Raw genomic sequence first — 27,009 nt, forward strand, 5'->3', positions numbered from 1 at the left:
AAATGATGAAAATGCCCTTGCATTATCTTGGGATGCCTTTGAAGTTTTTCGTATTAGGGGCATTTTTGTCTAAATATTTTTGTTGAAACTTGGTGACACTAAAAGTACTATTCATCTTTATTATTGGCTTTATATATAGCTGATGATTATTAGTTTTGACCCTTGACCAATTATAGTTTGGAGGAATCTCACATATTCTTCTCAAACCATCCCTCGCTTAGACTTTTCTTTTTATTGAGAAGTCCCTAACTTAGACTTAATGCTTGATTTGTTGATGTTAATAGATGTATACTTGTTCGGATACAATACTTCATTAATTAATTACCTTCTTGTTAGATGAATATTACTTAACCAACAAATCACATTTCTAGGCCTTTTTTTTTCCTGATTGACGGTATCGAAGGTAATGAAGAATTAGGTTAGAAACTACACACCAAGGCAGGCTAGTCAAGTAACAAGAATTTGTTGAACAGAAAACAAGAATTTGTCGAAAAAAAAGAACAAGAATTAGTCGAAACACCTGTAGAAGCGGCACTTGGTCATGCCCAACTAGTCTCTATACAAGCAAAAAGGTGAAATAAAATTAGGTGTGGAATCTCACAAAGAAAAATCAAACCCCAGTACAGCATGATTTTCCAAAGCGTTCATGGACATCTTCTAGGCCTTAGTTTGTCAATTTTCCATGCATTCAGACCGAGAAGGGGAAAAGCAGTAATCTATGTATTAAGGTCTGTATTTGATGATTTGTCCATGAGACTTGGATTCATGAATCTTCTCTAATAAATTGTTAAGACTGGATATGCATGGAAACGCTTTGGTAAATTGTTACCTGTATTCCGTGAAGTGCCATCTTCTCTAATAAATTGTTACCTGTATTCCATAACCCTACAGACCTTAATAAATTGTTACCTGTATTCCATACCTGTATTCCGTGAAGTGCCATCTTCTCTAATAAAGTGCCATCTTCCCTAAACGCTTTGGTAGACCATTCAAAACGGCACTTCACGGCCGTTATGTGTTTACCTGTATTCCGTAACCAGCAAGGGTTCGGCTAGAGAGGCCTTTAGGGTTAGGTCTCACCCAACAGGATTCGATTAGGGAGTTGTTTATCTACTACATATTTTACGTGCTATTACAGCTGATGAATGTTGGTCAAAAGTTTCTACACGGTTGTTTTCATGGAACTTAATTATTAGTTAATTATTTTTCGTCATTGTTTTAAGATGCAAGCCAAATGTTTAAACCAATTTTTGTAAATCAAGTGATGTGGTTGTTGATGATTGGTTTGTTACATAATCGTTGATTGGTTTATAAATTTAGTCTCCCTAATTAATAATATCCCTGAAATTATGTCGTGTTGAATTCGACATCATTCGGAAATAAAAGTCAAGTAATGTGTGTCAAAAATAATAGTTAGTCGTCTGGGGATGACTTTTTTGCCACAATATTTGTTGCCGTTTAAGAGGCCACTTGAAGTCTGACCAATTCTTGTAATTGACTCGGCTCAGGATTGTATGTATATGCGTTTGCTCGAAAAACAATTCAGAACAATTAGGAGAAAATCAAATCAAGAACGTTTGTCATGTTGAAGATTAAGAACCAAACACCAATAATCTCAATTTTGTGTGCTTAAATAGTATCACTTGTAAGATTATTACTTGTTTGAATGAATTTTCTTTACCATTCATACATGCGAGAACAGAGCATGTACTTAAGGTGCATGAAATCACCAACTTTATTCACCAAAACATGTTCATAGTGATTTGTTCATTTGATTGTTAATATCTTTACTTGTATAATTTAAATAAGATTTAAAGTGGACTATTATTCTTGAAAGTGTAATTACCTAGAAGATTCAATTGATGCCTTGATTAACTAACCATGTCCACAAGAATGCAATAATTAATTTGAAAAGTCTGGAATAGGTCGAACTAAAACTTGTTTTGGATATCTACAAGTTTTGGGTCAAAGTTGTAGGGGAAAAGATCTCTATATAAGGCCTAGATAGGTACTCAAGGTTCCTACACTCAATTATCTTGTCATCACCCCGTTATTTAACGTTCAATATTTTTGCTATCTGCATTTTTCTTCCAGTTCATAAATAGTACCTACTTACCGTTTCCTTCCTACGTACCCTTCCCTGTACCGAGTATCATTCATAATATGTCTTCTCTTTTTTCTCAAATGGAGAGAGCAAGATCATTTCTTCAGTCTCCCACTTATGGAAACCTCGTCACTGTTCTTAGCATTGACGGAGGTGGTATCAGAGGGATTATCCCCGGAACTATACTCAGCTTCCTGGAGTCTGAGCTTCAGGTATAAATATCAATTGAAACCCATAATTTAACTTCAAATTAAAAGATTTTAAACGTCACTTTAATTTATCTCATGCAGAATAATATGCTTGCACACTCTAACTAATCTTCACCTTAATTTGTTGGTCATATGCAGAAGCTGGATGGTGAGGGTGTAAGGTTAGCGGATTACTTTGATGTGATTGCAGGGACTAGCACAGGTGGCCTCGTGACTGCCATGCTTACCACTCCAGATGAACATGATCGTCCCTTGTTCTCTGCTAAAGATATTAACGCTTTCTATCTCGAACACTGCCCGAAAATCTTCCCCCAGGACAGGTACCTACTTAAATATTACAAACTTAACTTGAAATCTGTTTGAAGGGGACCTTGCATGTTCTTATAAGCTTATCATGAATACATACATACAAGTTTTGAAATCTTCCCTCTCTGCTTCTTTTCTTTCATATATTTCACATGTATATAGTGGCTAACAATCAGATATCTTTTTTTCTTGTACAACAGCGCTCCACTATTTGGTAAAGCCGTGGATATGGTAAAAGCTATGACAGGACCAAAGTATGATGGGAAGTATCTGCATGAGATAGTGAAGGAAAAATTAGGAGACAAACGATTGAACGACACATTGACTAACGTTATAATCCCAACTTTCGATATAAAGCGGCTCCAACCAACCATCTTCTCCAGCTATGAGGTTGGTTAATTTTTTGATACTATCAGCTTGGAATAATTTTATGAAAAGTTTGCTAGCTCTATCTCTATGTATATTTATTTTGTATATATGTTGGAAATTTTAGGCCAAGAAGAAGAGTAGCATAAATGCTTTACTCTCGGACATATGCATCGCAACTTCAGCAGCCCCAACTTATCTTCCAGCACATCATTTTGAAACAAAAACTTCCACCGGTGAAACAAGAGAATTCGATCTCATTGATGGTGCTGTCGCGGCTAATAACCCGGTATACATTAACACATAGTTGTCATAGTTAGGGAATATGGATAAATTTAATGTAAAGACTGTGGCTTGCCACCAGTTGTCTCTCTTTAAATAAAAAACACCTATATTTCATGTAAAAATATCTATTCATGACAATATAATTACCAACTAGAACTACGGCTTCATCTAATAATATTTGTTCATTTATCAGGCTTTGGTTGCTATTGGCGAAGTGACGCGGGAAGTTCACCAGGGAAATTCCGACTTCAGCTTTTCCATGAGACCAACTGATTATGGTCGGTTCTTAGTTGTATCGTTGGGTACTGGTTCACCAAAATGTGAGGAGAAGTACCATGCCAATGACGTAGCTAAATGGGGTCTTGCGGCATGGTTGACCAGCGGAGGTTCTTGTCCACTGGTCGATGTATTTACCCAAGCCAGTAGTGATATGGTAGATTTTCACCTTGCCACTGTTTTCCAAGCTCTTAACTGTGAGAAAAGTTATCTCCGAATTCAGGTATGTATACGTGGATCCTTCTATATATGTTTGATATACTTACACTTCTGACAACATAACATACTTATATTGCTATATAAATCTAGATGGTATATAAATTCAAGCAACATCAATTATATGTCGAAACATATTTAAGTGAGGAAAATTTATGTTTGTAGGATGATACATTGGAGAAGACAGTGTCTTCAGTGGACATTGCTACGGAGGAAAACTTGAATAATCTTATAAAAGTCGGAGAGAAATTGCTGAAAAAGCCTGTTTCTAGGGTGAATTTGGATACCGGTGTATTTGAACCAGCCCATCAATCTACAAATGAGGAGGCTCTCGTAAGGTAGATATAATTTAATCATCATTCACCAAATATCTCCAATATATACGTATGTTAGCATGATCATATGTTCATAATATTGATTAAACATTGCTGACTACTATTCGTTTTCTTAATTATTAATCAATCTATATGTGCTGCAGGATTGCTGGAATTCTGTCTAGGGAGAGGAAGGTCCGTGAAACGAGATCACCACATGGAAAGGGCGCCGTAACCAGCTCCAACTGATGATCACAACTCAGCCTGCTCTCTCTCACAAACACTTGTTATTCCCTTCAATAAAATTCTTCTTTTTTTTTTTTTTGGAAAATTAGTTAATAGATACATTTTAGTTTAAAAAAATAACACTATATAGAAAATTAATTAACCATACGGTGAAATTAGTGCTAATTAAATTACTCTTGTAATTCAGTGCTGAAATTCACTATTTTCTCTCCCAATAAAGACCACTCAACTTGTTGGTTTTGATTATTTTTCATCTTGTAATTCTTTATTTGATTATTTTTTTCATCTTTTAATTCTTTATTTGATTATTTTTTCATATATAACCAAATTATGCAAAAAAGATTAATTAACTATCCCAATATTGCCAACTGACTAAAGTTTGAGCAGTTCCGACCAAAATATATAATTTTTCCATTTTGCTTCAGCCTTCTGTGTTTTTATTTCATTCGTTTGGTTGCTTGCTGGTACGAAAAATAAATCTTTAAAATCAATTCTTTGACGGGTCCATGAGAAACAAATTCAATCACGAAATGGAGTCAAACATTGGGTTAGCGTTTCCCACACTCGGAAGAAAACTATTCCAACACAATTTTTTTTTTTTAAAAAGAATAATCTAAACAGTAAGATGGATTATTTTCCCCCAACTTGACTTTATTACAACAATTTAAATATCAATCAAATTAATTGCAAAAACAAAAGAGTCATGAATTTTATCCAAAAATCAAAAACAAAAGAATCATGGCTAGTTTGGTCATAGAGTCATAGCTAGGGCCATATATCAGTTAGGATTTGCGGATTTGGATCCTCGTCAGATTCCCTCCCTGAGGATCCTAAGGATCAATGCACGTGAACCGTTGATCAAAAATCGTGCAGTCACAATTAAATGTTTTTTATATTTTTAAAAGTAAAGTAGTCTCATTTTGCGTGAAAAATATAAAAAAGAAAAAAATTGTGACCGCCCGATTTTTTTATCAACGGTCCACATGCGTTGATCCCCAGGATCCCCAGGAAGGGAATCCGGCGAGAATTCAAATCCAGGATTTGCAGCATGTCCAACGGGTGACCTTGCAAGGCGAAGCCACTTCTCTTCAGATAATAGTTTTGCAAACCTAGAGAATCACAAGTTACAACTTTCTGTTACTACTAAAATTCTACCTCAAAAATTATGGAAATTTATATCTGGTTTTGGTAATTGATATGGTGTACCTAGTTAGAGCCTCTTCATTGGACTCGTGTTTACAAGGCTCGACCCTGCCAGTCTCCAAATTAACCCTAGAAACTGGTTTTTTCAACAGGCCTTCACCCACTTTGAGAAGATCATCCAAATTCTTCTTATCGGCTGTCCACAGAAGATACTTGTCCTGTTAATGTGTCATCCTGCATTTTTATTTATTCCATTCAATTGTCTTATTACAATTAATATACATATATATATTCCATGCATAGTATTAAGTCGGTAACTCAGATTAGAACCTGTTTTGGACTCCTAACAATTAAAAACGCTTATGATAATGTTTGGAAGAAAAAACATGTATATATAGATTAAACGTTTTTTAGAGAAACACTTGAATTTTTAACATATTTGTAACAGAAACACTTCTAATAAAAGTGCTTTATGAGCAAAACTATTCTTACAAAAGAGATTTCAAATGAGCCTTAACATAGTGTCTTTTGTATCAATTTCATTGATAATCAAGGTAGTTAAATAATAAATGTAATCTCTATGTGCAGGATTATATTTCTCATATTTTAACGAGAAGTTGTTGACTGTTTGGCATGGTGTTGATCACCCGGAGTTCATTGGTGAGGGGCGTGCTCTCAAAAAGTGTAGGACCCTTCGCCTTTGGGTTTAGGGGAGGGGATAATATCCTTTAATACTCTTATTTTTTTTCTCTATTATTTAAAAGTTTTCAACAAAAGGAATTGTAAATTCAAGGTTCTTTATCTCATCAATGTAAGATGTATTTTCAACACATCTTCTTTGTCACATCCCGGTTTGAGTCCCCATCACATCCCGAACTTGACTCCACCGTAGCACGATATTGTCTGCTTTGGGCCCCCACCACGCCCTCACGATTTTGTTTCTAAGAACTCACACGAGAACTTCCCAATGGATCACCCATCCTGGGATTGCTCTCGCGCGAACTCGATTAACTTCGGAGTTCCAATGGAACCCGAAGCCAGTGAGCTCCCAAAATGCCTCGTGCTAGGTAGAGATGAAAATATACATATAAGGCATAGAGGATCCACTCATCTGGACGATGTGAGATGTTATATTCTTACATGTGGGTATTTTTAAGTCTAGCAAGTGGATAACATAAATTGGGTGACGTAGAACATGTGTGGCCGTTGGGCTTCATATGTAAGACAACTTGCTATGATACAAAGAAAAAAATTGAGGTTCTACCATAAAACCAATTGACAAGATGATGAGCCCAATTACTTAGAAGCATATGCAAAGATTCCTTCTCCCATCAATGTGAAATTTATTCTCAACAAATAATAACTAATAACTGGTAAAATTAATTTAAGTACCTGAATTCGAAGGTAATTATCATCCGAGTGAAGGGCTTGGAAAACCACAGAAAAATGATAATCACATGCATATCAGAACTTGATTGACTGAAAACATCAATTAATGGGGTTCCACCCACCGCTGGTTAACCAATCTAATAAACCCCACTTGGCTGCAGAATGTGCACGGTATTTGAACTCAGCTTTTGGCGAGATATCACTAGAAATCGCCCGTAGTCCATGGGCTTGATAGGGAAGAAATCTTCACTCCCATTTATTATTGTCTTTGTCACTTCACCAATTGCAACTATAGTCTGGAATAAGACCAAAAATAATGTTGGAAGACATTTAATTAACCAAATAACGTTTAACCTGTTATAAAAGGTCTTAAGCTCGAATTAGTTTTTATATATACCAGATTATTCGCAGCCATACCTCCATCTATAAGGTTAAAATTTTTTACATGGGTCAGTTGTTTCAAAATAGTGAGCTGGGAGATACGTAGCTGAGGTTGCAATGCATATGTCTGAGAGTAAAGCGTCAAAACATGGTTTACTTTTCACCTGAGCACCCAAGAAAAGCAGATATTAAATTCAGCTATATATCTTCTTTTTTGGTTGCTATAAACGGGGGAAAAAATAACAAACCTACCTCATAGCTGGAAAATATAGTTGGTTGGAGCTGTTTTATGTCAAATGTGGGAATGACAATATTAGTCAATGTCTGGTGCAGTTTTTTAGAACCAAGTTTCTGCCCGACCAAGTCATGTAGATACATCCCATCATATTTTGGCCCTGATAGGGCTTTGATAATCTTCGTCATTTTCGGAAACAATGGACAACTGTTGTTTAAAACGTTAATGTTCATATTAGAAACTATATATGCAGGAAGAGAGGGTTTTTTCTTTTTTTTTTTTTTTTTTTGTTTTTTTTTTTTTTTGGGGGTTAAGAAAAAGTTCTGTATCAATATTAAAACAAAAATTGACATGAACATGTAGACATTACTGTTTCTGGGGGAAGATTTTGGGGCAGTGAGTGAGGTAGAATTCCTTAATATCCTTGGCAGCAAACACCGGGTGGTTGTTCTCATCTGGGGTTGCAAGCATAGCAGTCACCAGAACACCAGTGCTTGTTCCTGCAATCACATCGAAATAGTCAGCGATTCTTGCATCCTCAACATCCAACTTCTGCAACGTGATCAATGAAATTCGAGATTTAGTATGTAATGTGAAATATTAATATAATTTAGCAACTGTTCTCTGACATGCAATTAATAAGGATGCATATGAAGACGACATTGAATATTCTGACTACCTGAAGCTCAGATTCAAGGTAACCAAGAATCGTTCCTGGGATAAGTCCTCTTATTCCACCCCCATCGATGCTGAGAATCGTTATCAAGTTTCCGTAAGTTGGGGCCTGTAATGGTATACTCTTGGTTCTGTCCATGACACTTTCACAGAGAGAGAGATGGATTCTAGAAGAGGCTTTAAGCAAATATATAGCTAGACTTTTTTGGTGAGTTAGCCTTTGAGAGTACAACGGTACTTATAGACTCCTCTTGCATCAAGTTTCCAAGAATATCAACCAAGTTACTGGATCATATGCATGCATGCACCGAACTAAGTGCAATTTCAGTGGATTATAATTTGATTCAACTATTCTGGAGTAGCTTCTTGGATAGAGCTCATCAAGTTGCATGGCAGGTTAATTATAAACATGAAAATCATTTTGTATCTAATCATAAATTGTTTACTAATCTCTGTGAGATAATGCAGACTGGTAGGTGAGACTCCAAGCATAAGACTTGTTGGTTATAATGTGAAGCCATATTGGAGGATTAATAAGAAATGCACTAAGCTTAGACGAATTCAAACCCCTTGATATGATCATGAACTGCCTAGCGTTAAAGCAAACCTCCATCAAGCATGCAGCTAATATTTTAAGCTTATTAATATTATTAAGGTTATCAAGTTCTTCTGTGCAGCTGCGTTCAATCAAGCCACATGATGATAAGATTCCTTGTCAAAACTGTACGCGTTGTATATATTTTGATTCGTGTAAGGCGGCAATTTACTTTAGCAGCAACTTAAGAAGGCCAAAAGTTGATAGTGTGATTGATCTATTGGCCAAATGTAAACCACTTGTAAGATGTAAAAAAATTGGTCTACCATTCAATTATGTCTGCATATAACTTCAACTTGATGGTAAAGTAATGCTGCATAATTTAATCAAGTTCTATATTGTCATGATTATTTCGTTTACTTTTGATTAAGGGCGTATGTAGTATTTTGTCGTCCTGTCAGTAACCTTATACTTCAGCAATACCATAATCATTGTATGATTCTAATCCTCCTGTCAACAAGGGAGAGGAAAATAGTTTGGTTCTGTTTTTTCATGCCGTGTATATATCACACTGCAGTTCAGAAAATAATTTTTTCCACAAAATTATCCAGCTTAATTGAATGTGCCCTGCGGTAACTTGGAGATATATATGCTTCTCTTTAGCAGAACACATGACTGATATAATTAAATTAGGCTTCAATATAACTAAAGTGAAAATTAACATATATTTTGATTGAACTTGCTGAAGTGATGATTCAAAATTACATGTTGTGAGAGGTAGGAATTTCAGTGGTTTTTAGAGCATACTGTACATACATATTTAAAACCATTGAGTATATAAGCACACTACACCGCAGTGAGTTGGATGAATTTTATAAAGAAAAAATTGAAAAGCAAAGAATCACAATGACTCTATTAGAGGATTTGTTCGACAAGATTTGAAGAATGCAAAAATAGATCATAAGATTGCAGTATGTTCATCAGATTAATAAGTCTGCAATATTTCTCCAACATATAAGGCTTTGTTAGCTATACTCCAGTAATTTCTCAAGAAAAAACCAGTGCAACTATGCACAGATCAGCAAAAAACTAAATTTCAATTAATAAAACGGATCGATACTCCTGATGTAACAAAATTCTACGACAGTTAATTGGTTAGAAAGCTGAGCTCGAATAAGTTGCAACTAGTCTCACATTGCTGAATACTCACACTTGCCAGACTATACAAGCCATGTAGTTAAGTTAGGGACAATATCAGTTTTGATTAGTAGTGTGCCGCTGACCCACCTCTCTGAAAATGCAGGTATTGTTATGAACCAAAAAGAAAGCCATCCCTAGTGATCCATGCTTAATGTTTTACTGATCATTAATTTGTGTTCATGTCTGATGCTGTGCTTTGGGGGTGTTCATTTGAAAAACCAAATAGGGAGCATGTACTTTCTGGCTGAATGATTCATATATTGATGCCAAGAGACCGGTTCTTCCGCCCATGTGATTGTTCATGGTACTATAAAAAAAAATGCTCTAAATTAGTAAGTGCAACCCCCAGAGGCCGAGTTAGATGGTGGCCGGCGTTCTTCTTTTACCAAATATGACTTTATCCCTCAATTTTTAAAGTCGCTGCGCAATTAAACTAAAGCTTGTGGACTTGTTGGTAACAGTCACATTCCAACTTGACTAATGCACAATTATATTAATATTGTCTCATTCCAACTGACCAAATAGTCAAGGTAATTTGTGACCAACGTTTCCAACAGTGATGTATCTACGATTCTGCATGCAACATTAATACCTTTACAGAGAAAGAAAAAAAACCCTCAAACCTTTTGTTTAAACAAGCAACAAAGTGCCAAACAAAAAAACTTCTTAAAGTGGAATGTTGTAATATCGCTCTCTAGGTAATATACTAAGAAGAGTTGGTGAATTTATGCCGTTTTATCGAAAGAGCTCCAAAGGTCTCCCCACAAGTACGTGCATAATATAACACAGAAATATGGGTGATAATTTAAAAACAATTTGACACGGAAAGGAATTTTTGCTTGCAATACTTTTTAACTTTATTTTTGATGAATCACAATAGAATAAAGGAACACATTTGCAAACCCACCGGGGATTTATTCGATTACATAAAGAATATTAAAGAATTTAGTATGTTGGATTATTGGCCCCTCCCATACCTAAAAACTTACAAATATTGAATTTACTACCTGAACAATGTACTAAATCAAAGAATCAGGAGCTGTGGGGATTTATTCGATTACATAAAGAATATTAAAGAATTTAGTATGTTGGATTATTGGCTCCTCCCATACCTAAAAACTTACAAATATTGAATTTACTACCTGAACAGTAAACTAAATCAAAGAATCATGAGCTGTGTACACAAAGATTAAAATGTGTATTTGATGATCAGTTGGATTTTGCAGTACATTGACCTTGTGGCGACTTTGCAAGACGAAGCCACTTTTCTTCAGAGAGTAGTTTTGCAAACCTGCAAAGCATAAGTTACAATATTCAGATTTTGGATCAATTAAAATCAGAGCAGATACTAGCATCTAGAATGTGGTAATATATATTGGGAACTGATATATGATCTGTATACCTTATAAGGGCTTCTTCATTAGTCTCATGATTGCAAGCTTCGAATTTTCCTGTCTCTAAATTAACCCTAGAAACAGGTTGCTTCAATAGGCCTTCACCAACTTTCACAAGATTGTCCAAATTCTTCTCTGTTGCTATATCCACAGAAGATATGTCCCCATGCAGCTTGTCATCCTGCGAATTATTTTTTTTCATTCAAATGAATTTTTTAATAAATCTGAACCTTCAATCTTAGTCTTGACTCCAATAATTATTTTATGCATGTTATTAGTCGAATAGATAAGTATACCTGAATTCGAAGGTAATTTTTCTCCGAGTGAAGGGCTTGGAAAACCACAGAAAGGTTGAGATCAACCATATCAGCAGTTGCGTGACTGAAAACATTGATGATCGGTGTCGAGCCTCCGCTGGTTAACCAATTTAATAAGCCCCATTTAGATGCATCATGTGCGTTATATTTCAATTCAGCTTTTGGTGAGCCAGTTCCTAATGATATGACTAGAAATCGTCCATAGTCCATAGGTTTGATAGGAAAGAAGTCCGGGCTCCCCTTGATTATTTGCTTTGTCACTTCACCAATAGCAACTAAAGTCTGAAAATTGTCTTGAAGTTATTTTCCTGTACAATATTTATTTTAAAAGAATCTAATATTCGTTATTTGATCTATTTATAATATGTACCGGATTATTTGCAGCCACTCCACCATCGATTAGGTTGAATTCTCTAACATTTCCATTGTGGTCCTTTGTTTCAAAATAATGAGCTGGAAGATAAGTTGGTGCTGCTGAGGTTGCAATGCATATGTCTGAGACTAAGGCATCAAAAGATGGCTTATGTTTCACCTGATCGATCACCCAAGAAAAGTGGATATTATAACTCAGCGACAGATATATGTCCAGCAAGGCATGTAAGGGTAAAATTAAACCTTGAGAACAAACCGAAGAGGTGAAGAGAAGAAGGTGAACCTCAAAGCTAGAAAAGATTGTTGGCTGGAGATTCTTTATGTCAAATGTAGGAATGACAACATTAGTCAATGTCTGGTGGAGCTTTTTTTCACCAAGCTTTTGCCTAACCAAGCTATGCAGATACTTCCCATTGTACTTTGGTCCTGTTAGACTTTTGATAATCTTCGTAATATAAGGAAACAACCAACAACTGTCAATTATTAAACCTAAGATTAGAAACCAGGAAGAAAGTATTTATATCCAAAAACGTTGCAATATGCAAATTAGTTATATCAAAGTTATGCAAATTATCATTACGTATTTTGGGGGAAGATTTTAGGGCTCTCAGTAAGATAGAAGTCCTTTATATCTTTGGCAGCAAATACAGGACGGTTATTCTCATCTGGAGTTGTTAGCATGGCAGTCACAAGACCACCTGTACTTGTTCCTGAAATCACATCAAAATAGTCGGCAAGTCTTGCATCCTCACCATCCAGCTTCTGCAACACGATGAACAAAAATATAGATTAGTAATTAAATTCATATACGACATTAATTCCTTTTGCAACAGTTGTTAATAAAATATAGAGTACTAGCATTATAAGAGAGATGGTTAAGAAGTGAACTGGATAACCATATTATGCATGCAAGGTGAAGATGACCAAATATGTATACTAGCACGTTAAAGTTAAAGCATCGGACTCAAAATTGAATGGTAACGTTTGATTGAGAAGTCTTGAATTTTATGTCTTGTGATGCAAGGCTTAAAGAACACACAATGAGGTTATGTGCATATCCTCAAAAACTAGCAACGCATACTGGATGCATGATTTGCAAATGAATGTGTTTTGTGAAATGCAAGTCGTAAAACATTTATATCTATATATTCCTCACATGAGATTAACCTAAGATATTCATATTCTACCTGAAGCTCGGATTCTAGGAAAGCAAGGATGGTTCCTGGGATAAGTCCTCTTATTCCACCCCCATCAATGCTTAGAACAGTGATTATGTTTCCATAAGTTGGGGGCTGAAGGGGAATGCTGGTGGTTCTTTCCATGACACTTGAGAGTTTTGAAATGCTGCTGTGTATATAAAAGGGAGCTGAAGAGAATGAGTCTGAACTTAGAAAATGCTTTAGAAAAATAGCTAGCTAGAGTTCTTTGGTGAGTTTTCCCTTAAGAGAAATATAGGTATTTATAGACTCCCTATTACACTCATTTTCCAAGAGATATCCAAGTCAATGGATTACATGCGCCCCCACATTCCCTTAAGATCAAATAAGCAAGAATGTCTATGCGATGCAAAATTTTGACCCGGTTTGTATATTTCTTCGATATGGTCTGAGTTGAACTCGGCATCTTTTCTAAACAACAAAACGATATATAATTAACTAATTGTTCATACCTAGTCCAGCTGTGCCCCGTGTGCTAGAGAGAAAATGTTCATTGCTCCCCTAGCTAGGTCATGGACAAACATATATATTTGAGAATTCAAGACTTGTAGGTGAGACTCCAGGAGAATTGTAGGTAAGAGTGATTAGGTGAAACAACTGAGGTTAGAAAACATAAGGGAAACAGCTTGTTAGGCCAAACCTCTGCTCATGAAATTTGCATAACATCTAAAGTAACCTCCATCAAGCAAACTAGTACTGCTTTAGATTTTTAATTATTAAATCAGTTTCTTTTGTGCGGCCAACATACTATGAAGGAATCATGATAAGATTGATGCTGCATTCAAAGGTTTAGTAGAATATCATATCATATATAACACGCTACAATTAGTTTGATTCGCAAAAGGCGGCGATGATTAACAGGGGCATAGCAGGTTTACAAGGTCAATTAGGATGAACAACAATGGAACAAAGTAGTCAAAATCGTGCATGATGATAATAAAGAGATGTATGGTATCTCAAGGAAATGTCCATGACTTAATCATATTCTATGGTTATATGTGTCTCCTGTACCTTGATTAGGACGGAAATTATTGACCTATATATAACCTATCTTGCACTATTATATTGTAAGCATTATGGATCCGGATCAGCATTGCATCATCTTCTACAATTATACAGTATTCTGGATACAGGGAAAAAAAAAAACATTTTGCTCCATTTCTCATTGTCCCATACCATATAGTGTTAGCGCAGACTATAAATTTGGAATTTTTTACTGGTCATTCATTTCCTGGCACCTTCCCTAAGTTAAAGTTTTTAACTGATCAAAGTTTGCAAGCAAATTAACTAAATCAGGGAGGTAATTAGCTGTCAGTGGCTGGCTGAAGCTAATCCCTCCAGCTTAGTTCCTCATCAATTAAGAATTCACTGCATTTCTAATCTTATCCGGATACAACAGAGTTCTGTAACTTTGTTCTGGTGCGTATATAGGATGGCGGCTTCTTGTAGTTGTATTGGATACTATTGCATACATACAAAGATTTCTTTTCTACATTAAGTCTCATTCAGACTTTTGGCCTTTTCATAATTTTTCCCCATATGAAAACAGCTTCAACTTAATTATTTGTGCCCTAGGGTAACCGGAAGATATAAGAATGATATGCTGAAATGCTAATTCAAGATATGTACGTGCATAAGCAGTCCAAATTAGTACACGAGTGTTCAAATTTTTTTTCCTAAGATTCAGACAATCAATGATGAATGCACAGAAGCAAAAATATCGTAAGAAAGTATGGTTAACTGAGTCTGCAAAACTATACTGTTCACTGTTGACTCAGTAACGTATGTTTTTCCTCCAGGTGGATGCCACGCTGAGGAAAAAATGTGTATCACACCGTACTCAAATGATCAAACTCCGAATTCACAGTCCAAGAAAAAAGTTTGACAATTAGTTCTTCTGAGAATAAAAAACCTTTGTTTTTTTTTTTTTTTGGTTCAAGTGATAAGAAATTGAACTGGCAGCTTTGAGGTTCTTGGTCGCAAGTTGGTGACATATTTCATTGCGTACGTGCACGACACTAATATTTAAAACTTATCGAACAAGAGATCGAGACAGAAATAAAATATTCTGAGAGTTTTTACTAAAGTTACTCTCTTCTCAGACGTACATAGCAGCCGTAGAAGAAAATCATAAAGGGCTAGTCTTGATTCTAGAACTGCAAGTTATTGTCGTCAAACGTTGGTAGCATTCCAACAGATTTTGTAATGAAGGTGGAAAATTTTAAACATGCAGAAAAAGAAACCATCACCAGCATCATTTATTTGATCACTTTTCTTGTGTCCAAAACATAAGAAAACAAAGTTTTAACCATCCAACATAGGTACTGATAACATATAGAATCCAAAACCCTTACTTTAGAAAAGGGGCCTATGGCATATATATGGTTATTATTATATTTAGTGATGGATTGTCCTGACGGTTAAGGTCTTTCTTCTCCACTTACTATGTTCCTGGTTGAAATACTCCCCCCACCCTCCCCCCCTTCTCCCAAAAAAAAAAACCATCTCTCCCGTAGTTTGTAATTTAGAGTAGTAATATAGCTCGTACTAAAAAACAAAAAGAATTTTAATGACTTATAGATTTGGACTATTTTCTAATTTCTAAGCAGATTTTATTGCATTAGTTTTCAAGCCGAGTTGGTTTGGAAGTGCTTTTAAAATAGCTAAAAGTGCTTTTGGTGAAAATATTTTTGGAACCAATCTTTAGTAAAAATGCAAGTAAATCCTGAAAAGACACTTAAAGTGCTTCTTGCAAAAAGCACTTCAAGTGCATTTAGAACCCAAAAATATTTTCTTTAAAAGCGCTTTCAATCATTTTAAGCACTTACAAACGATCCCGTATTTGCACTACTTTTATTCAGGTCAAGATACAACACAAGTACTCAAAATTTTATGTCATGCTTAATTAGTCGGCCGCCCTAGTATCGTCGATGATAAGGCCTGATCACGAAGGCTTAATTAAATGCCGACCTGCACTGTTAGAGTATATTCAATGGATAAAGATTGTGACACTTGTCATTCATATGTAAAGTTAGTTAGTGAAGGTTGTTAGATTCTATTGCTTATAAATAGAAGTGTGATGTAATAACTTCTTCATTAAGAAATACAACGATATCATATTTTCCTCTTCTTTCTCTCTTTTCAAATCCTCTATTTCTCTTTCTAAGATACATATTCAAGAACTATCAGATTGATCAGCTATGGTTAACATGGTATCAGAGCAGGTTGTCCTTCATGTGAAAGCCCAAGGGCCACACGTGCTTACGCGTCACCCATTTTGTCCACATGTAGACTTGAAAATCGATCACACGTGCAGAGGCGTATTGAGATTTGATGATGTGAGCAAAAGTTTGTCCCACGTCAGTGATGGACATGCCTTGCTATAGGCTTATAAGCCCATGCATGGTATCACTCGCAGAAATTGCAAACACATCCTTGATCCTCTGACGTGCTTCCGCTACTCTTTGTCTCTCTTCGCTGAGTTCTTCATCTCAGTTTCTTCATTTCTCAAGGTTGGTGATTTTGGTCACAATTTCTAGCGTTTGCAGTGTTCATACCCTTCAATTTCTAGGGATTTTTACTACGATTCTCTGTTCTTCATGATATCAGTGTTCGAAAAGATTTGTGTGATAGTTCTTCTTACTTCTCTGAATCAATTGATTTCTACAATCATGGTGACTGCTTCATAACTACAGATTGTTCAATCGCCGATTACTTCATTTATTTCCACTGTTTCTACATCTGTGAATGTTAAACTTGATGATTCTAATTACTTGAACTGGCAATTTCAAATGCAATTATTACTTGATGGCCATGGACTCTCTAGATTTGTTGATAGTACTTATCCATGTCCTGCTAGATTGGTTAATTGCTTATTTAAAATAATACCCCTAATTCTTCCACACAAGTTGAAAATTCACAACTACAGATTGTTCAATCGCCGATTACTTCATTTATTTCCACTGTTTCTACATCTGTGAATGTTAAACTTGATGATTCTAATTACTTGAACTGGCAATTTCAAATGCAATTATTACTTGATGGCCATGGACTCTCTAGATTTGTTGATAGTACTTATCCATGTCCTGCTAGATTGGTTAATTGCTTATTTAAAATAATACCCCTAATTCTTCCACACAAGTTGAAAATGATGAATATATTGTTTGAAAAGATGCATGATCATGCACTGATGCAATTGATCATTGCTACTTTGTCTCCAATTGCTGTTTCTTGTGCAATTGGAAGCACTAGTACTCAGGATTTGTGGACAAGGCTGAAAGAACATTTTTCTATTGTCCTTTGACTAAGCATTTTTCAGAAGAAAATCCAATCTTCAAACTATCAAAAAGGGGTCAGATTCTATGTCACAGTATATTCAGAAAATTAAAGAGGTTAGAGATTACCTCTCAGCTACTGGTGTTCACTTTGCAGATAAAGACATTGTGACTCTTGCCTTGAATGGATTATCACCTAAGTATAACACTTTTAGGACAGTTATAAAGGGGGGGTGAAAATGTTGTTTCTCTTAAAGACTTTAGGTCTTAACTTCTTGTTGAGGAATTAGTTGTGGAAAATAGTGTGAATTCACAGTTTCTTTCTGCAATGGTAGCTAACAATGTTTCCACAGAGTCTAAAAACACAAATGTGCAACCCCAACAACAATTTCACAACAACTACGAACCTTTTTCTGAACAATCAACTTACTTCTCAAGATGATCTAGACAAGTTAATGAAAACAAGCATAAGGGAAGGGGCAAATTCAATCAAGGGTCTAGATTCCCTAGACAGTCTTATAATGTGTATCCCACTTCTGCATCAGGTGTTCTTTGCAGTACCCTAAGTGGTGGTTCATCTTCTCCTTCAGTTATTTGCCAACTGTGTAATACATTTGGTCATTCTGCTTTTTTTAGGGCATTAAACCACCACCAAAACAAGGTTGTCATATATGTGGAAAACATAATCACTCCACTTGGTTTTGTTTCTACAATGAAAAGGGTCCTAACTACATTAGTTCACCTCAGTTTTCTCAGCCTAGTATGTCTTATGCTCCATCTACACCTATGACTTGTTACTCCTATCCTATGCTCCATAACCATCTACTTCACAGCCTCCAATTCATGCCATGAACACTATGATTTCTTAGCCATCTCAGACTGTTACTCCACAGTGGACATCTCAATTTTGGCTTGCTGATTCTGGAGCTACAATTCACATGACTTCTGATCTTCAAAATTTGTCATTGGCATCTCCATATCTTGCAAATGAAACAGTTCAAACTGTTAATTGTGAAGGTTTGAAATCTCACATTGGTAGCAGCATTATCAAACCTTCAATTCATCTAATTAAACTCTATCCATTTTATATTTTCCACAATTATCTCATAACTTGCTATCAGTTCACAAGATTTGTCTTGACAATAACTGCTGGCTTATTTTCGATGCCTATTGTTTTTGGATCCAAGATAAAGCCACATGGAGGATCTTGTATAAAGGACTGTGCAGTGATGGTCTATATCATATCCCTTCACTTGCTCGACCACAAATAAGCATTCAACAAGCTATTGCATGCTTTAGAAGACTTGTCAACTCCAATCTTTGGCATAGTTGTTTAGGTCATCCATTTAACCCTACTGTTGCTTAGGATTGCTGTTATCTCTTGTGCTAAAGATGTTAATCCTGCACTGTGTAATAGCTGTTTAGAGGGAAAGTTCACTAACCTACTATTTCAATCTAGGTCTCATCAATCCATTGTTCCTTTTGAGATTGTTCATAGTGACCTATAGGGTCCTGCACCATGTAATTCAATGGATGGTTTTAAATACTATGTCACTCTTATTGATGTGTGTGATAGATTTTGTTAGTTATTCCCTCTTGTTAGTAAATCAGACTTATTTGCTTCCTTTGTTTCATTCTGTGTGCATTTGTGCAAAATCAATTCTCAACTTCTGTTAAAACGTTACAAACTGATGGAGGTGGAGAATATGTCAATCATAAATTACATACTTTCTTGCAAGACAAGGGAATTATCCATAACAAATCATGTCCCTAACCCCTGAACAAAATGGCCTAGCTGAGAGAAAACATAGGCACATCATTAAGCCTGCCATTACCTAGCTACAACATGCTTAACTTCCTTCCCCATTTTGGTCTTTTGCTTGTCAAACTCCTGTGTATCTTATCAATAGAATGCCATCATTACTTTTACAACACAAATCCCCATTTCAACTCTTGTTTAGCAAATTACCTGTTATATCTCATCTGATGATATTTGGCTGCTCATGTTTTCCATTATTAAGACCATAAAATAAATCCAAACTGCAAGCTAAAACAACTAGATGTGTGTTTCTTGGCTATGCATCTTAATACAAAGGGTATATCTGTTTTGATGTCTTTAAACACAAGGTTTATATTTCTGGACATGTGTTTTTCAATGAACTAGAGTTTCTTTATTCTAGTTTGATAAAACAATCTACACAACTCTATGCTTCTTCTATTCCTAGTGTTGCTTTAGCACCACTATTAGTCACAACTCTTGACAATGTACTAGTGTCTCCATCATTACCCTCTGTATCATAACATCCGTCACAACCTTTATCAAGTTCTTCATATGTCCCTAGTTCACAATATGTACTTGCTGCTCCACTTTTCCATAGTTATGTACCATATGCTGCTTCTGAGTCCATTACTGGCACTACAAGTAAGTCATCCTCACTCTCTGTAGATCATTTGTTTGATCCTGAAAGTGTTCTTCCCCTTGCTGTACTCAACATGCATCCAATGCAGACTAGAAGCAAATATGGAATAATTAAGAAGAAGGCCTTATTGACAGTTCTAGATGATTCTGCAACTGTGGATTTGTCTTTGGATGAACCTACTACATACAAAACTGCATTTAAGGTTCCAGTTTGGCTTAAAGCAATTCAGGAGGAAATTTGAGCTTTACATTCTCAGGGCACATGGTCTTTGGTTTCTCTTGCTTCACAGAAGAACTTAGTTGGATGCAAGTGGTTTTTTAAGATCAAGAAGAACTCAGATGGTACTATTGCCAGACATAAAGCTAGGTTGGTGGTAAAAAGGTTCAGTCAAGAACCAGGACTTGATTATAGAGAGACATTTAGTCCAGTTGTTAAACCTACTACTGTTAGGTTGGTTTTGGCTTTAGCTGCACATCATGGATGGAAATTGAGGCAACTTGATGTTAAAAATACATTCTTGCATGGCTTGTTGCAGGAAGAAGTGTACATGTCTCAACCTCCTGGTTTTGTAGATGCACAGAATCCCCATTTAATTTGCAAACTTCATAAGTCTCTATATGGCTTGAAGGAAGCTCCGAGAGTATGGAATGAAAGGTTCACTGCATTTCTACCTACCATTGGTTTTCAATCTACTTATTCAGATTCTTATTTATTTGTGAAGAAGATTGGCAGTGATATCGTGATTTTCCTTCTTTGTGTGGATGACATTATAATCATAGGGAGCTATTCATTTGTCATTCAACATGTTATTCACTCTATCACATCTGAGTTTGATATAAACGACTTGGGTGACCTGCACTATTTTCTTGGCATTCAAATCACCTCAATGAAATCTGGGTTGTTCTTGTTTCAGTTCAAGTATGTGGAGGATTTGCTGCACAAAACTGAGATGTTTGATTCTAAAAGTTGTGATACACCTTGTTTACCTTACAACAAGCTTCTCAAGGATGATGGGGTTCCCTACAACAATCCCACTGCATATACAAGAATTGTAGGTGCCCTACAATATCTCACATTTACAAGGCCTGATATTGGTTTTTCAGTGCACCAAGTCTGCCAGTTTATGCAAACTCCAATGGTTTCACACTATATTGTTGGGTACTTGAAGGGTACAATGCATCATGGTATTATTTATTCAAAAGGCCCCAGATATTCAAATGACACCTGGATGGTAAGTGTTGGCCGCCACTCGAGAGTGACGAAAGCCATGAATATATGAATTTGCGAGGACATAAAGCGACATGTGATCCAAAAGTCATACAACAAACAATAATCACAAGGATTATGCAAACCCTAAGAGGCAATAATAATAATCCAAATTAAACATGAACAAAAAAGAATGTCCAACGGCCACAAATCCGAAATAAAAGATGTACGAATATGTCTAGAGCATACCACTAAATGGAAGTACTAGTGAAAGGTAAGACATCAAGTTAGAATTATTCATTAAGAAGCCATACGCAAGTGGAAGAACGCAAGATCACTGGTAGGAAAATGCCTCGAAGCTCGGGTCGTATTCCTCGTCACTATGTCTTGAAGGGGACGTAAATAAAAAAAATAAAAAATAAATAACAAAAGTGAGTAGACCGAAGGAAAAATGTGCGTACGGTAAAATCATCTTTAAAAGTGATAGTGAATTGTCCGAAGGCAAAACTACCAGGTCTCAAAAATCAGCATGACGATATACTCAACTAGGGGTATTATAGTTGCCCGAAGGAATAACCACCACCCGAAGGTGAAGCTGTACAACTCTGGGTTACGTTGGTGAAGAAATAGGGTAGGTCCTATCACCCAAAGGTGAAGTTGTACAACTTTGGGTTACGCCAGAGAAGATATATATATATATATATATATATATATATATATATATATATAGACACACACACATAACACACCGACACTAGCCGTGGCTAGTGAAGCTGGGAGTATGTCATAAATATCCCCAACTATGTCATATAGCCATAGACGTTTACATACTTGTGTTGTGTGCATGTGCTGTATGATAACCCACTAGATAGGCACGGAAAACATATCTCAAAAACTCATACCAAGCTTACCGTTTAAAATCTTATCATCTAAAATCATAAACAAGCCATAAATGTGATTCCTCTAAATATGCTATTTATAAACCATAAATGGGTAAGCCATTAATATTTCGTAAAAAAAATTTAAATAATCATAAGTTCTCCATAACCATAATTATAGAAATCCGTAAAACATATTATAAAACATAATCAATTCAAGAAATATGAAATGCATGCAAGCCTAATATTTTATAAAAACATGCAATTTAAGAAGGGGTCCATTCACAAATATTTCGCTACTGAGGAGCCCCATTAAAAAAAAAAAAAAAAAAAAAAAAAAAAAAACACTCTACTAAAGCGATCAAATTTGGGAAAACAGACAGCGGATTCGGATTCGATACATTGAAAAACCTAAGGAGGGACTTTGGGTTCCCCCACGCACCGCCGCACATTGCCATAAGGCGGCAGCCTGAGAGGTCACGCGCCGCGAGTAAAAGCATACTCGCCTTCTTCAAATTTCTGAAGTTTTTTTCTAGATTTTACTTCCAAATTCAAGAGCTCATTCCGAGCTCTATGCAAGCCCAAATCGAGTGATTCAAAAGCTAGTTAAGAATGTGGAGATGAGGTTTATACCCTTAGGAGGCCCAACAGAGATCGAGTTGGCCGAAAAATTGGCTAGAAGATGGCCAAACGACCACGATTCTCCATCTCCAGATTTCATAAACATGCTTCCCATAGTTGTTTCCATGTTTAAACCTTCACCAAAACCATTTTATTCAACAACTATGTAATCTAGACCACGTGGGAAGAAGATTGAAGGGTGGCTCATGACTTACCTTTGCTGAGGACGGCGATAACTAGCCAGGAAAATTTGCACAGTAAAGGCACTACTGTGCTAAGCAAGAAAATGAGGGGGAGAAAATGGTCGTGTCTCAGTCAAGGATTTGGGAGGAAGGTTGCTTGAGAATGATGCTTACCAAAGTGATAAGGTGGTTTGTGATGATGGTTTTGGCTGTACAGAGAGAAAGAGATGAGAGTTAGGGTGAGGGAGACAAGGCACGGGAATGGCAGAGAAAAAGAGGTGAGAAAGGGAGAGGAGTAGTACAATTTAAATTATAAGAAAAGAGAGGGAGAAATGAATCTAGAAAAAATGATAGAGAGCTAGGGGACACGAGACAAATATGTGGGCCCTAATGGCTCACAAAAAAAGTTACAGAATATGAAACAGGAAAACTAATTACGGACGTAAAATTACCTAAATATCATTGACGCTTAACTTCGTAAAAACTTCATTTTAACTCTAAAATCAATTTCGCTCTTGCCTACGCGTTCGTAGTGATAAGCACTACAGGAATAAAATAAAAGAAAAAATTCCTACATGTCAACAGATGAAAGTCAACATTTTTGTCGTTAGGGGTCTTTTTGTAATTTTAACTAATTAAAATGTAAATTTTAAGACAGGTCGTTACAAATTTATTATTAAAAGCTTTCAGTGATGTTAACTGGGCTGAAGATCCAAATGATCACAGGTCAACAACGGGTTTGGTTGTGTTTTTGGGATCCAATCTTATTTCCTGGTCTTCTAAGAAGCAATATATGGTATCACAATCTTCCACAGAGGCAGAATATCGTGCAATGTCCACTACTTCAGCTGAATTCCATTGGATTCAACAGTTGCTTTCATTTATGCAGATTCAAGTCATTGCTCCTCCTGTGTTATTTTGTGATAACTTGTCTACGATTACCCTATCTTTTAATCATGTTTAGCATCAGAAAACCAAGCATATTGAAGTTGATGTTCATTTCATTCGAGAACGAATTGCCAAGAAGCAACTTGGAGTGCAGTTTGTGTCTTCTCGAGAGTAGTTTGCATATATACTAACTAAGGGTCTCAGTGCACCCTTGTTTCGAACCCACTGCAACAATCCCATGCTTGGATTCCCCAACCATGATCTTGAGGGGAGATGTTAGAGTATATTCGATGGATAAAGATTGTGACACTTGTCATTCATATGTGAAGTTAGTTAGTGAAGGTTGTTAGATTTTGTTGCTTATAAATACAAATGTGATGTAATAACTTCTTCATTAAGAAATACAAAGATATCAGATATTCCTCTTCTTTCTCTCTCTTCGAATCCTCTATTTCTCTCTTTAAGATACATATTCAAGAACTATCAGATTGATTAGCTATGAACCATGCACATGGTTTAAAGAGATTTTCTATAATATAATCTATATTATATAAGCAGAAGTTTAATTACCAAGATAGAACAATTTAACACACTTAACACCTTATAAGAACCTGTTCATTAGTCTCATTTTTGCAAGACTTTCCAAATTCTCCTTGGTGGAAACATCACCCAGTATCTACCAAGATTATGTTTTGTATCCTTATTTCAGCCATTCCATTTAATAACTAGGCTGAATAACATATTAACAATGAACACACACACACACACACACACACACACACACACACACACACACTACTACAAAAGAGGCTATCATTGGCGGTGTAAAAACCGAAAATAAAACCCAATTATTGTAGGATTTTTGGTAAAAATCCAACATAAAGTCGTGCAATGTCGGATAGGTGAAGCGACATCATTGCCACCGTCACCAAAAGGGTATTGATGTCGGTTAGTCCCTTTAATGCGCCACCAAGAAGCAAAGTAATATAAAATAAAAAAGAACAACATCGCTTAAAAGCGACCTCCAACATTACGTCGGTTAGAAGCGACGTTAATTTCTGACATGATGGCGGTTCTAAGTGACGTCAAGCAATAATTAAAGAATTAAAATATCAAACTTACTATCGATCCTAACCGACATCAACAGTTAAAATAATAAATTAATCAAACCTACCGTTGGTTCGAACCGACATTACCTAACATCTCGATACATAAAAATATTTCTTGTGTTGTTGTCCATAAGTGACACCAAATATTTTAATAATAAAAAAAATTAAAATTAATTAATAATCATAAAAAAAATTATATAAAAAATAATTCCCAACATATTTTAGGCCAAAGCAAACATTAATAAAAATTAATAACAATTATCTACCATAACAAACATTTTATATCACACATAACATACAAAAACTCATCCACCATAACAAACTCGACTGGTTTATCAGTATAATACGTTTTTTTTTAAATTTATTTCTATACTCTTTATGTGCATGCTCTGCAATCTTAAGCGTCATGTGGCGGATCATCGACATTTTTACTATATCTTCTTCTTGAAAAATAACATTGTCCTAAATTCATCAAAAAAATCCAAGCTAATTAATTATTATTATAATCATTGACTTATTCTACAATCGTCAAGTAAAAATATTTATACCTTTATTCTATTCCAAAACACTTCCTTGTCTTCTTCCTTCATCAAACGCCAATCTCTCACCATTGGAATATTTCTGTAATCTCTAACCTTTGCCGTTACATGTCTAGAAAATGCACTAGAATTATCACTAATGCATTCTCCAGATGAATCAAATGAACAAGGCTGTTCTTTCCAACTGGGAATTGAGGGTCCGCGTCTCCGTTGAGTTGATCCTTACAAATACAGAAAAAACAGTTAAAACCCAAGAAACAAAAAATAAATTTTCAATTTAAGCATAATACTAGTTAGACTACAAAGCAGAAACATAAATTAATAATCATAATAATTTAAAAATGAACCACCCTCTAACTCTTCCCCTTCGAATTGGAGTTTCTCATAATGTTGATCTTCAAAATGTTGATCCATAGCACAAGTTTCTGGAAGGAGAAGGAGAAAAACTGAAACGGGGGAAGAAAGAGACGCACAAGGAAGATGGAGCACATATGAAATGGGGATGGAGAAGAAGAAAGACAGAAATGATGGCACGGATGAAATGGGGAAGAAGGGTTTTAAATATGGATACTGAGTTAGAGTTGGTTAAAACCGACATTGACTGCATGACGTCGAAATAAAAGTCACTAGCGTCGAAATAAATTAAGCTTGGCATCGATTGAAGCTGACACCAAGTTCTGACAGACGTCAAATTAAATGAAGCCTGACAAACTTTATTGAAGTTCAGGCGGCGTCGGTTTAATGAAAATTGGTGTCGTTTATAACCGACAATAGATTCTGACAGACTTTATTGAAATACACGGAGCATCGGTTAAAAACGACAGCACATCTGACACACTAGCTGCGGACTGACAGTCCCCTTCCCAAGTGACTGATTGAATTTCTCTTCCCAAGTCACTTTACGTCGCTTTTAACCAACACTACTCACATGGTGTTGAATTACGAGATGCAAGCGGGAAAATTCCCGCCTAAGTATTTCAAATAATCCAACCAATGGCGTTGGATAAAAGCGACAGAAAACTATTTTGAAAAAAAAAAATGTTTAACCCAAAGAAAAAAATTAACCAGCGTTTTTTTTTTAAATGTTATCTCATATAATATTTTAAGATTTTAATAACTAAAATATGCAATAAAAAACAAAAATATAATTTTATGATAAAATATCATCACATACGAATTGAAACATAGTCTAATTAATATCATCACATACGGTAATGATTCATGAAAATGAGTCTCTTCCATGCCAACCCTTGTATGGAAAATTTCATTGTCAAGTATCCGATCATCCAAATTAGGTATGGCATAAACATCAATATGAATACAATGACCCTATATGAATACAATGAATGAACTCGATCTTCAATTTTAAAATATTTACACTAGTGGATACCACAAAATCTTATGTTATACTTAATGAAAGTATGAATAAACTCTTAAGTATTAATGAACTAGTGTCTTGATGGGATACACATTCTACGAAACTAGTTTCAATGATCCAACTGTCAAACATATTTGTATATACTTCGAGATCGTATACACCAAAAATTGCAAAAAAACAAACATTCAGAGATCAAGTAACGGGACAAAACTTTTCGAAGGTTATAAAATGAAAAATCCCGATTTAAAAGTTATTTTAACTCTGATTTTGATTATTTTTTATAGCTACACTCTTTGATCCTATATGAATACAATGAATGAATTCGATCTTCAAT

The 27,009-nt window shown here is 35.6% G+C and overlaps 2 protein-coding genes and 1 pseudogene across 3 annotated transcripts; 1 reads left to right on the plus strand and 2 right to left on the minus strand.

Annotated features, from left to right (window-relative positions):
- Nucleotides 1–2,043: 2,043 nt before the first annotated feature.
- Nucleotides 2,044–4,541, plus strand: LOC137718592 (patatin-like protein 2). Of its 2 annotated transcripts, XM_068458141.1 has the most exons (7): nucleotides 2,044–2,316; nucleotides 2,452–2,633; nucleotides 2,820–3,009; nucleotides 3,113–3,274; nucleotides 3,464–3,769; nucleotides 3,928–4,100; nucleotides 4,241–4,541. In XM_068458141.1, the coding sequence occupies exons 1-7, from the start codon at nucleotides 2,164–2,166 to the stop codon at nucleotides 4,323–4,325; spliced, it is 1,251 nt and encodes a 416-aa protein (XP_068314242.1). In that variant the 5' UTR covers nucleotides 2,044–2,163; the 3' UTR covers nucleotides 4,326–4,541. The 2 variants fall into 2 exon arrangements, with proteins under 2 accessions (XP_068314242.1, XP_068314244.1); XM_068458143.1 differs by lacking the exon at nucleotides 3,113–3,274.
- A 563-nt stretch (nucleotides 4,542–5,104) lies between these two features.
- LOC137716965 (patatin-like protein 2) lies at nucleotides 5,105–8,284 on the minus strand (annotated as a pseudogene).
- A 2,703-nt stretch (nucleotides 8,285–10,987) lies between these two features.
- LOC137718809 (patatin-like protein 2) lies at nucleotides 10,988–13,285 on the minus strand. Its single transcript, XM_068458344.1, has 7 exons — nucleotides 13,151–13,285; nucleotides 12,544–12,725; nucleotides 12,247–12,436; nucleotides 11,962–12,123; nucleotides 11,571–11,873; nucleotides 11,283–11,455; nucleotides 10,988–11,171 (listed from the first exon to the last, which is right to left on the minus strand). Exons 1-7 carry the CDS (start codon nucleotides 13,283–13,285, stop codon nucleotides 11,090–11,092), a joined length of 1,227 nt encoding a protein of 408 aa, XP_068314445.1. The 3' UTR covers nucleotides 10,988–11,089.
- Nucleotides 13,286–27,009: the final 13,724 nt, after the last annotated feature.

This window comes from Pyrus communis, chromosome 15 (assembly GCF_963583255.1).
Source record: "Pyrus communis chromosome 15, drPyrComm1.1, whole genome shotgun sequence".
Lineage (NCBI taxonomy): Eukaryota > Viridiplantae > Streptophyta > Magnoliopsida > Rosales > Rosaceae > Pyrus > Pyrus communis.